The sequence below is a fragment of the Morone saxatilis genome, unplaced genomic scaffold (genome assembly GCF_004916995.1).
Source record: "Morone saxatilis isolate NCDOM2014 unplaced genomic scaffold, NCSU_SB_2.0 Contig19, whole genome shotgun sequence".
NCBI classification, from domain to species: domain Eukaryota; kingdom Metazoa; phylum Chordata; class Actinopteri; family Moronidae; genus Morone; species Morone saxatilis.
The window spans coordinates 17,360,048-17,372,911 of NW_023339751.1; the positions used below are offsets into that span (position 1 = coordinate 17,360,048).

At 37.6% G+C, this 12,864-nt stretch overlaps 1 protein-coding gene across 1 annotated transcript in view; it reads left to right on the plus strand.

Annotated features, from left to right (window-relative positions):
- Positions 1 to 7,787: 7,787 nt before the first annotated feature.
- Positions 7,788 to 12,864, plus strand: part of LOC118329005 (myelin and lymphocyte protein-like) — a gene marked incomplete in the record, with an annotated part of 8,271 nt that continues 3,194 nt past the window's right edge. The window contains 1 exon segment of the mRNA XM_035662936.1: positions 7,788 to 7,902. Within this exon segment, the coding sequence (XP_035518829.1) occupies positions 7,816 to 7,902 (87 nt within the window).

Consider the following 12,864-nt stretch of genomic DNA (forward strand, 5'->3'; position numbering starts at 1 on the left):
TTTATCCACAAATTGTGTTCTATTTTTTAATAAACATTTTATTAAAATTTTGACTTGTTTTTAATGTACCAAGCTCTTTTTTTTCCAGCCCTGTCATCTGACTGGTCTCTGAGCTGCTCCATTCACCTCCACCCATTAGTTCAACATTAGTCATGTGTGTGTGTGTGTGTGTAGTGTAGAGTTACAGGGAATAGGAGTTAATAATTAGTTTGCTGTCGTCTTTTTATAGCCTGGTATAAAGGGACAAGAGCAGTAAGAGGTTGGCTCAGTGTGGATGCAGACATGCTCAGATTATCATCCATTGTTATTAGGATGCATCGATGATGAAACAGTTTTAATATACGTCGTATCTGTTAGCTTTACATTCATGGAACATGCAGGTTACGTAATCCACCTTAGGTCATGACTCAGGCTCAATGTTAACGTGTTATTTATCTTTTTTGATGACATAGTAATTCAAAAGAACAGTATTTACACTGGCAAATTATTTCTACTCTAGCCTTTGTGGTATAAAGACGGCATGGATGGATGCTTTCTAGCACTATTCTCCTCCCTCCCTTTGATACATATCAAAAATATAATCTAATGTAATAATTTATTATTATTATTGTCATTTTTTTTCTAATGGCTTCATATTAATTTAAAGTAACCCAATTAAAGTAAAAACAATTCTGTTTTAAAATAATGTATTTCATTTGGTGCAAAATAATAGCAAAGGTTGATGAGAAGCAGGTTTTGGGCCTTAATTTGTTGTTTGGCTATGAATGTATAGAAACTATAAATGTATAGAAACTGCTGTTTGCATTTTTTGTATGATTTGAGGTTGAGACGCTTGCTTTAAACTCAGCACACATTCCCCCACAACACATCGTAACTTAAAAGAATAGTTTGACATACTACAATGTTTCTTGTATGGGGTAAATAAAAGAGTAGTAGTTAGTGAGTAGAGCTGCTGGTAGAGCCAGGCTAGCTGCTTTGTCCTGTTGACAGTCCGTTTTCATATCTAAGCCAACCAGCTACTCGCAGTAGCTTTACATTTACCATACAGTTATAAAAAAAGGTATTAATCTTCTCATCTCACTCTTGGCAGGAAAGCATATTTCCCAAAATGTTGCACACCAGGCCCCAGCCCACAGACACTCATGTTTGCATTACTTATGTCGACCCACTAATATTCATTCTCTAACATCCCTTCAGACTTCAACATTACAGGCCACAGCTTCTTACCTTAACCCTAAAATCTAAACATTGAACCGACAACTTAACCTCTAACCATCAAACAACCTCCCGCTCAACTGAGGACTGACTAATAAAAGATCTCCATATCTCATGTCCCGAAACTCAGGTCGTCTTCCTAAGGGCGTACAGTGTTTGGTGCAGTGTTAGCTGGTGAATAATGAATATCCTGTATTTCCACATTCCAACTCTGTTACCATGGTGACGGTGCCTATAGTGACCAGAGAGTGTTGTTTATTGTTGGAAAAACATGGTAACCATCGGGTAATAGTAATGGAATATCTACAGGTAGCAGTAAACAAAGTGGGGGGAAACTCTTTGAGCAACTCAGACGAGGCAGAATTTGGATGTAGAAATACTTCACTGTTGTTGCTTTAATCACATAGAAACATCATGTTGACACAGATTTGTTTGTTACCTGTTGATTAAAGCATTGTCCACTTAGTGTGCATTAGATTAGGGCTTCCACTTTGCTTCTCAGAATGAGAATCAGAATCAGAAATACTTTAATAATCCCAGGGGGAAATTACTTTCGTTACATTACTCCATATGTAATAGACATACATATATTGAGAATAAATATATATATACAGTATAATTTCAAATATGTGCAAAATTGGCATAGCTGTAAAGTGTCGCAGGCCTTCTTTTCACCCAGAGGCACATAGCAGCAGTGTTGGTTGTGCAGAGGGAGGGATGTACGACGACAAATATATCGATGATTAGTGCGGGATATGGACGGAGTCCAACGGCAGTTACAAACCAGTTTTGTCTGAAAAAACATCACACCAGAATGATGATGTAATTATTTATATTTCCAGCTTTTAGCTAAGTCTTGATAGGCATAAGAAAAGCCAATTGGTGCTACATTTTGAAACTACATGAAAACTAATTTATTAAGAAGTTCTAACCAGCAGATTAAATGAATAATTGAATATCATTGATGAACTTGGTTTATTTAACCACATGAATAATAAATCAGTGATATTTCCCTAAAGGGGGATTGATTTGCACTGTGGGCACTGAACAACAATGTATGCATTAAAACAATCATAATGAAAACAGAGAACATTAACAAACACACTGAAAGTACACACTCATGCTCATCAAGTTAATCTACTTTATGAGAGTGATCTGTCCATGTTGTAAGATGTTGATGCAAATTATGTATTACTCAATGCCCCTTTAAAACCTGGAAAACTTGCAGGAAACTTGATATTTCCATCCAGCACTTGTTAGTCATAAGTTACATTAATATGTAGAATATGGGTTAACTATGCAGGTGAAGTCTGTTCAGTAACTTAAAGGCAAACTGAAAGGTGATCCATCTGCAAATCACTAAATACTGACCATTATTGTGCACAGTGGAATGATACTCAACCACAGACAGAAAACCTCATTGTAAACGTGACTGCTTTTATCACCTGGTTCCAGTGGATCCAGTTCTCTTTGTGCTTCAGGAAAGACAATTGTGTCTGAGAAGGAGCAGGAAGAAGAAGAGGTTGAGCGAGAGTAGGTCAGGACCAGTTGAGCAGGGAAGTGGGAGTTTCCAGGGAATAGTTTTAGTCGGGAGCAAGAAAGATGATCCAGGAAGCCAAAAGATGTCTTTTGTTTGAATAAGTAAACATCTATTCAGGACACAGGACACGTTATCGGAAGAAAAAAACCAAAAACAGAAAACTACTGCAGATAAACATGAATTTGATGTTCGGAAATATGACACATATTCTACATAATGAACAAATAATACGATAGGTTCACCAGATTATCTTTACACAACATAAATGGAAAAAAGACGGAGTTAACAACATAAAAAGCATCTTAAAGTACTGTCATCATCATTCTTTTTAAATGTGAAGTAGTTTATCATCTCCACTGTAAAATAGCAAATGGTGTAGCATCGACTAGCACCATTACCACCATAAAACACCACAATGAGAGTGATAAGAGTAAATAAAAACTGCTGTGGGCCATAAAACCAAAACACTGAGCTGAAAGACACAAAAAAATCTCTGTAGAGCTGAGGGAAACTGAAGAGTAGTTGATAATTCCCTGTAGGTTCATCACTAAGCTACCCCTGTCACATTACACATCACTTAATATATTGATATATTAAATATATATGAAATATTTTTAGTGTAGCTTCAAAGATGCAAAATGGATATGGAGAACTTGAATCTCCATCTGTTCAGAATACACTGTCTACTCATTTCCCTTTGCTCAATGAGACAGATTTCTCATTTCCAAGATCAGAATTCAAGTTAACAACAGAACTATGTTTCAGAGACGTCGGAGGTTTAATATTGGTAAAGCATTTGTGTTCGTCATCCTCCTGGGAGGTCAGAGGTGAGGTTCAGCTACAGAGCAGATCCCTTGGAGCTAACAGGAATTCAGCAGACAAACAAAAGGGCTTGAACCTGGCTCAACGTGAAGTGCAGTTTGTGCGACCGTTAGGCCGTCCTACTCACATTGCGATGAAATGATTGAATAAATTTTGTTCTTTTCTTTTTCTTTAATGAATGAAAATGTGTGTTTTGTCAATCAGGATATAAAACACAATGCATTCTTTATCATTGTTTGTGTATGTGTGCTACAGTGTGTAAGTACACCTGACACTGACAAATGGCCATTGTATTTTGACAGAGCTGGCAGGGGTTCCCATGGAAGTATTTGTGTGTGTGTAGGTCTGTGAGTGTGTTTGTGTGTGTTTGTGTGTGTGTGTGTGTGTGTGTGTGTGAAGGATTACGGCCTGTAACCAGATCCACAACGGAGGAGCTAGTCCAAGGTGTGTCTCTTAACACTGGCCAAACACAACCTGTTGGCTGCTTGGCGAGTGTAGCCCTGTTTGTGCCTGTGTGTGTTTATCTGGTAAGACAAGCCAGAGATAGTTTCATTATATGAGAAGATAAACTAAACCAAATATAGCCAGTGGGGTGATTAAAAGCATAATTTTATGAAGTAGAAAATGTAGTAGCCCATATTATATAAGTTTTCAATATAAAGCTGCTAATCTGTACTTTTATATTAACAATCTAATCACTGTGTAATGTGACATGGGCCTTTTACTTCAGGGTTTTTTGTAGCTGCATATGAATTGTAGGGTACTGATATATAAAATGAGGAGAGTGAGTTGTGTGCTACAGTTAATAAAACGATTAAAACTCTGAATAAAATGAAATTTTAAGGTTGCGTCAAACTAATTGATGAGGTGATCCTGTCCTTCCACCGTCCAAAACGCTGCCATATCAATAAGATAACAGTTTGTAGTTGACTTGACCAACTGACTTCACAACGAGCTGATTAGCTGTTCAATCAGATGACATGTTTTCTGTTCTAAAACCAGTCTCTGGAAATTTGACAAGCCGAGTTGGAACACATCATCAGAAGGAGTGACCCTCACCCCATTTAGACTTCTTGGTGTCACTGACCTTTAGCTTTGTAGCAACAGAGGGTTTCCAAACACATTTCTGTGACCTTAGCAGCAGCTAAGAGATCAACAGGTTGACTCACGGTGTGTCAGCACCTGCTGAACAAAGCAAGTTTCTCTCTCTCAAAGAGACAAAACCTCATATGGACAACATGAAACCTGTTCTTACAGAATGAATCACTGCACAATATTTAAATTATATGGTTCTGGTTAGTGCTCTAATTTGTGATTCAAACCAAAAACCACAACTCGCCTTGTTGTGGGTATGAAATCTGAAAGCTGTCAACATGTTAGAAAACTGACGTATGTTAAATGAAACTTAATGGTGACGTTGCAACGTCCATTTGTCCTTGAGCAAGACCCTTCTTGCAGCTTGAAACTTACAGCTTCTCACTGTTCACTGAGGAAAAATGCCTAAAATGCGTCTTCTTGTCAAGCTTCACATTGGAATAAAAGCACAAAAATATGGTAGTACAGTAGAAGAAGATTACAGACTGGATCTTTGACAGATTTAATTTTTTATATGATATACTATGACATGATATACAGATCCATGAACTTTTGTCCAGTGAAAACCTTTATTTTAAGTTTTAATTGCTCAGTTTGCAGTAACTCTTCTTCATACACAGACAATTCTAAAGAAAAAGAATCCAAGCAGTCTGTCCGACCGGTGATATCTGTACAGTGCAAAGCAGAAACACCTCTGTAATGAGCGTTTAGCAACAGAGATAAAAATACAAACGGGGTGCATGCATGTTGTTATTTATTTTGTGGCAACACAGCAGACCGATTGATATTGAATTAAGACGGAGATAAAAAGAGTCGTCCTACACAATAGGTTTTGTATATTGTGCAGAGTTTTAATCCTTCAGCCTGGAAACCATCACGCTGTGTTTGACAGTTTGACTGGGCGACACACCAAAGTGACAAAAGGACAATCTGACCAATAACTCCTAATGTGATTCACAGCTGATTGACGTTCGACGTCATCTCTGACAAACAAAAAGTAATATTAGCTTCATCTCAAAAGTGAAAGTTTGACATTTAATTACACAATTTGCTTTTCTACAGAGATTTAAATGAGAAGATATCACTCTCACTGTATGCTAAATGAAAAGCTACCCCGAGCAGCCAATTAGCTTAGCTTAACGCCTCTAAACAGGCAGATATACTGTAACTAGCAAGGCAACACGAACAAAATATGCTGATCAGCACCTCTAAAGCTCAATAACATACTAAAATGTGTTCAAGTGGGAAAAAATAAAAATTGCGGTTTTACTGGGGGACTATCCTTTGACTGGAACCAGTAACTTTCTGCAATGTCCGCTGGTCAGATAATTCGTTTCTGGTGTCAGGTGGAAATCTACAGTGTAACAAGTGATGAATTAAATCCTAGCCACTCCCAGTGCCTCTTTTTCTCTCTGTTTGCTCACTGTTTGCTCTCTTGTTTCACTCCAAACCACTTCATCAACATGTGTGTCCCAGTTTGTGTTTCCTCATCCTCCTCTAGCTTTCCTAATCTCTCATCCAGGAATGAGTTCTCAACCCATTCTCTCTCCGTTAACAACCCAAACTGACCCTCCCTCCCTCTCTCTCTCCATCCATTTATTTTAGCCTTGAAGTTTACTGAGCAGGAATGCAGTTTAGTGGGCTCCGTACAAACACAGGTAGACAAAGACTTAAAAATGAACATAAACTCAGGCTCCCATTTAGCTGATAAGGAGTTAAAAGGTGAGACATAATAGCTGTGTTAAATTGTTAAATGCCATAAAAGACTGAAAATGAACGTAAACTGCTGGAATACAAATAAATAAATTCATGTTTTTTATATTCATGTGCAGGGAAAATTAACACACACACACAAATGTATTATCTACATTGAATGCGGCACTTCAAAGCCCATTTTACACATCTTATAAAATAAATAATAAGTAAATGTGATGGCAAGTTTAGATGCTGGTTTTATTTTTATATAAAAATGTCACAACAGAAGTCTTAAATCAGACATTTCCATACCATTTTCAAGGCCACAAGTCTGAATTAAATGGTGTTGGATGAATGTAAAGGTTGCAGGAGGACAAGTGTCTATACACAGAGAGAAGTGAAATATTGTTCACCTTATTACAGTAAAATCACTATAATAATTTCTCACATATCATCTGCTTTGCTCAAAGAAAACAAAGTTGATGATGAGCTGGTTTTATGTTGTTAGGGAAGAAAAAGAAAGTTGAAAAACTTTTATTCATGCCAGCGGATGGATTAATAACTGAATACACTTTACATAAGGTATGTGAGCAAATAGGAATTACATGAGAGTCCCAACTTCACATCTAGTCAGTCTATGTTTGAGCTCATTCTCAATACACGATGAATGTATCTTACAGTGAGCTTCATATCATTACTTTTCAACTCACCGATCCCTCTCGTGCACAACATGCCAAATATCGCGTCAGCTTGATCATTTTCTGTAAATTTCCTGTCATGTAGAAAGAAATCCATAAGGAACACTAATGTAGAGAAAGAGAATAAAGACACTTATATGTCTTAATGGCATATGCTCTTGTGCCACTCATCCAAAACAGTGCTGTTGAGAGGAAACTGAGTCTTGTTTGGGATTACAAAACCATCAAGTACTAAACTGATAACTGAAAGTACTGTGAAACTGCATTAAAATAATCACTATTACTAATTCTAATAATCCTGAACATAGCGCATAGTGTTTTTATTTGCGTACAGATTATGTAACAGGTTATATGCTTTTATTTGTTAACCAAATGAATGATGTAACTGACCACATAAACGCTGCATTGGTGTTAGTTAGTCAGGAAGCTGCCTCATAGTCACTTTTTTGTGTTCATGTAAACTGGCCACCGCCATTTATGGAGGCACACACAAACACATGCAAACTGCACACAGAAGCACACACACATACACAGAGACATTTTCCCGCTGCACAAACAAAACCAAAAAGCACCTGTCAAACTGGTGGTTTCGACAAGAGGAATAGATGGGTAGGTGGAGTGCAGTAGACATAGAGGGAGGTGCAGGATGAGAGAGGGGGGAGTGAGTGACTGCCTTTAAAAAGCAGATTAAAACAGGTTACACATCTCATTCTAGAGGAAATCACACACACATACACAGTGTTTTGGACTATGGCTTCCACCACCTCAGGTGATGTTCTGCCCACAGGCGGCAGGATCTTCACCTCCATTCCTGACGTGTTCTTCATCCCTGAGTTTGTGAGTTTCTCATTTCCCCTTTGGTTTTTTCCCCTCTTCCGTTTTTGAAACAGTATCCCTTTTAGGCTCTCCATCTTTACTCTGCTTACCCAAGTGAGTTAGAGATCTCATTCCTTTCTCTTTTATCTGCCTGTTTCCTTTGTGCATGTTCTCCTCTATCACCCCTAATTCACTGCAGCATGATTAGATTATGATCTTGTTTCCTTGACTCTGTGTGCTTCCACATCTTTGCTCCATGAAGGCGAGTCTCTGTTATAGATAGGAATCCATCTTCTCTTGTTATGTTGGTCAGCAGGCATCAGTGTTTGATCAGTGGAGCCAGCACAGATCTGACCAGCAAACCAACCGTGAAGATTAGAGATTAGAAGAGGTTTGTTCAGGTCCGAAAGTATACAAGAATAAGCAGATGGAACTGGTTAATGAGTTAAAACAACTCATATCTACTCTTTTTATTAGGTAGGCTATTGTTGGCACAGACAAGTTATGTCAGTCAGAAAGCTTGGCAACCCGTTCATAATGACAGTTGAGCTCATAGGGCAAATTGTTTGTTGTGAAAACCATATTGCCATAGAAACAGCAACTTTTAGCAACAAAAAGCTAAATATCTAGTGAAAAGTCCACCCAATATTTGGACAATATATATTGTGCAGTAGTTTTACTGCAATAATGACAGCGAGTAGTCAACATCTTTTGGCGGTTAAGTTCTGTAAGTGTGTGGTACTTTGCAACAATGGGACAACTAGCAAAAATGTCTCCTTTGAAATTAAACAATTTGCAACAGTGTAACAATTCTCTAAATGACACATCTAGACCTGTTCTTCCCTGACAGAATCATTTGACATTTTACAGATACTGAATAATGTTTTATTATTTTATTAGCAGCTTGAAAGTCACTCTAAACTTGTCTATAATACTTTAAACTACAATAAAGTGTTTTAATTCTAAGGTTTCAATAATTTTGCAATAGTAGTCATCAACTTTTCCAATACCAATACCAAACCTGGACTTTTTTAAGGGACATTTTATGGAGAGAAAGAGGAAATGAGGACAATCGCAGTGTAACCTTGGATAGCCCAGATCTGGTATTCCAATCAAACTTGGATCATGTTGGTTTATCCTATTTTTCTGTTCTTGCTTGCTGTGTGTGTCGCTTATATCTGTCCTTGCTTTGGAGGTGAAATATGAGACAAATTCTCCACTTCAATTAAGAGTCAATATTCATATCAGAATATAACACATACACCTCCTAGATTTCCTAGACTCCTAGACGTGAATCATTCAGAAACAAATATATGTAGACTATATGCAGGTTCTGTACAGGGAAGTGAAGATTAAATAAATTTGACACAGGTGGAAAAACAGCTTTAGCTGCAGAGGCAAGTGTAAATCTAAACCAACCGTCAACTTACATGGTTCATTTGCTGGCTTAGGTCTTTTTTATGGCAGCTGGCCAGTGCACCTTTCTGCTGAAATAACCTGCTGATCAGGTATGGAAATGTACTGGTAAGGTTTTCCGACGCCGACGCTAAAACGTACACGGATATAAAAAAGGGCAGGGAAAAGATAGGCTTGGCAGCTCATTTGTCTACTGTCCAGTGCCATCTTCCTGAAAGAAACTAAATGACTGAACTGAATTTCAAACTAAGAAAGTTCAGATGAGAATTAAGCAAGAAGACATTGACCACACCCATGTCTTTTGCAATCACACAAAACAAGCATTGTCATTTTGTGAAAATGAATTCTGTACTATTCTTATTATTACCGATGTGGCCCTTCACATGGAAACCATTTCCATTGTTGAATGAAATTAACTAGACTGCAAACAATGGTATCCATCTATATAGAGTAATGTTTGAGTTGGCATTCATTTTAAATCCCCCTTGTAGGCACGACAGAGGCTAGAGGCTAGAAACAAGGTCCTGGTTGGAGGCCAGCAGCTGTAGTCTGCTTGGATTCACATCAGTTATAATTAATCCCAATGGCAATCCAGAGTAAAACCTTTTCTAAACATATCAAAATGCCCATAAAAACCAATCCCTCTAGCAGCAGCATAATACACTAATCTATTATGTTATACTCAGTTTCTCCACTTGGCTCTAGTATATTTAGCTATTTATTGGCAATACAAGGGTTGAATTTGAACTTACGAATCTACTATGAAGAAGTGCAGCAGGAGAGGTTTCTGGACATTTTGATACATTTTGTCTTTTTGCTGTGACCATGGGTTGCCATTGGAAGTCATTGTAACTGCTGTGAATCCAAGCGAATTAAAGCTGCCGTCCTCTGCGATGGGAACAAGCTGCAAACATTTCAGAGCCACCTGGCGGAGAGTGATGATACTTTAAAGATCAATTTTCAGTGGAAATTTAATGGGCTGCAGGCCCTTTTACCTGGAATGGAAGTCTGATATGGAGTAGTAGAGATAAGGCTTATGCAATATTTGCAGATACCACTACATGTGATAGCTTAAAGTAATGTTAGGTTGAAGTAAGAGGATTGTTTTTACAGTATGTTCTCACCTCTGTATCTTACTTTTCGGGCATCAAAATGAAAGTCATAAAAGGGAGTGGACTTGTTGCTGCTGAGGCAGTTATATTTTAACTGTTTCCTCACTAATATATTAATATATTAGATATTGCCAATTTGACCTGATGTAATAAAATGACAGAGAATGTAGTTAGAATGTAGTTGTTAGGTTTTTGGGTGGGAAAAATACATCAACTAATTCAAAAGTAGCAAAACTACCACTTTAATACAATATCAGGGTTTTTTATTGATAAAAACATCCCAACATTGGGGAAACCAGAAAGGATGTATTTAATGATAAACTCCCAGTAAAAAGTAAAAAAAGACAAATGTGATTTTACTATGCTAAAAACATGAATATTTCAAAGTAAGATCAACTGTAGCAATGCTGTGTAAGATTTAGTGGCATCTAGCGCGCCAGTTGCTGATTGCAATGACCTTGCCTCACTATCCCATTCCGTGTAGCGTGTAGGGCAAATTATGGTGGCTGCAAAAAACGCGAAAGGCCCTACCTAAAGCCAGCGTTTGGTTTGTCCGTTCTGGGTAGTTCAACATTGCAGACTCTGTAGCACTCGTTCTAAGGTAAAAGCGCAATGATTCTCATTTATTAGTTTTTTAAAATACACTAATAAAAACATGCCTAAATTTTATGCACTGGACCTTTAATTCTTAATTAAAAACTTGGTTTAAACCCATACCCAAATCAAGATTGAAAAGTTTCCAGAATGAAATAAACAACACATCTATCATTTTTATCTTAATGGAACATGAAAATGATGACATCTGTCAGTGTAAGCATCATATAGCCTCAGTGAAGTGCTGGAACGCATGATATTGTAAGTGATATTGTCATACAGAGAGAAGAAAGTCTAGAACATCGAAGCTACTTAGAGGGGGCGTTTGAGGTAAAGTGATTTAACGTATAAATGTAGAGAAATATTTGAACAGCCTGCAGGTATATTGTTTGATTCAGGGTGTGGCAAATTCTTTACATGTGGTCAGGTTGGTTGCTAAGCTAATAAAATGCATAGCGGCTAGATTATGAATAGACTGTTCTGGCTTTGAACGCGCTGTCTTTACACAGCTGAGTGAAACAGTTCTACTGCTTTCATGAAGCAATTTATCAAAGTATTATTCATAGTATTGTTTTGGTGTGACTGTATTAAATTGCAGAATGATTTGTTCATGTATTGCATGTTGATGTTTTGCTCATAGACATGCACCCCACACAATATATCAAACTAACCATAAAATCATATATTTCACACACAACAACCATTTATGTCGCCTAAAGACCTTTTGTTATGTTTACCAGAGTAAATGTGTTGGATTTTTGTCCCCCTGAAAGCTATAAGGGCAGTTATATTCTCCACAGTGTTAATCCAGCATCAGGAAGCGGTGGGGTTTATTTGCTGCTGGCGTTTTGGGATCTGAATGTGGCAAGGGTTCGCTCCAGCTCTACTCCTGCACACCTGATACTTGAGGGCTTAATGATGATTGGTTGAGCTGTAGTGGCATGTGTGTGTAGCCCTTAACTAAAAACTAAAAACTAGCACACTATAGGTCTTTTTCACACCTTGTCATAAAAGGAAAAGGTGCAGGTGATACAAACAACATGGTACTAACAACACAATGGTTCTGTTCTGTTCAAGTGTCTTAGTAAGCCATGACAACAGTCCAACGGTGAGCCAGGAGACTAGGAGACTGAAATTAAATTAAATAAATCATTAATTTTAGTATTATATATTTAATACACCTATGTTATTCCCACTGTGACATCTCAAATTGTCTTCCATGAAAAAGGCCTATCCCAAAATAAAGAGAAAGTCTTATTGCACAATATAAAAAAGGACACTGAAAGGGAAATAACTTTCCTGTACACAGTATCTACATTAAAGAATTTCAATGCGACTCTTATCAAAGAACAAATGCTAGTGGTTCATGCTCTATCTAAATGCCAAAGACTCTTTCAAGCATAATGTTTGTCAAAGGAGGAGAGAGAAAGACTCAGAGAAAAATACACCCAAGAGTGCCAACATTGTGTGTGTGTGTAAAAATGGTAGACCTTAGATCCAACCATTATTTTAAAGGGGCACTCCAGCCACTTTACACCTGAAGCACAGGAGGGGCTGTCTGAAGTAAAAAAAATAGCCAGATGGCTTCGAGACTACACATTTATAACAGAAAACATGTGTTACAAACTGTAGGTGGAATTTGAAAGATGTGGGGATTTAGCAGTCATCAAGAGTTTATTGAAGTTGCATTATGGGGAATGTAGGATTTATTTTTTAGAGCTTGACCCACTCCAGGGACTTAACGTCAGGATATCTCAGCCTCTGCTGCTTTGATTTTGACATTTTTGTTTTAATCTGTGTCTCGCAAGTCCCCCAACTTTATTGAGGTGGAATACAAAAAACATTGGTATGCCCCTTTAAA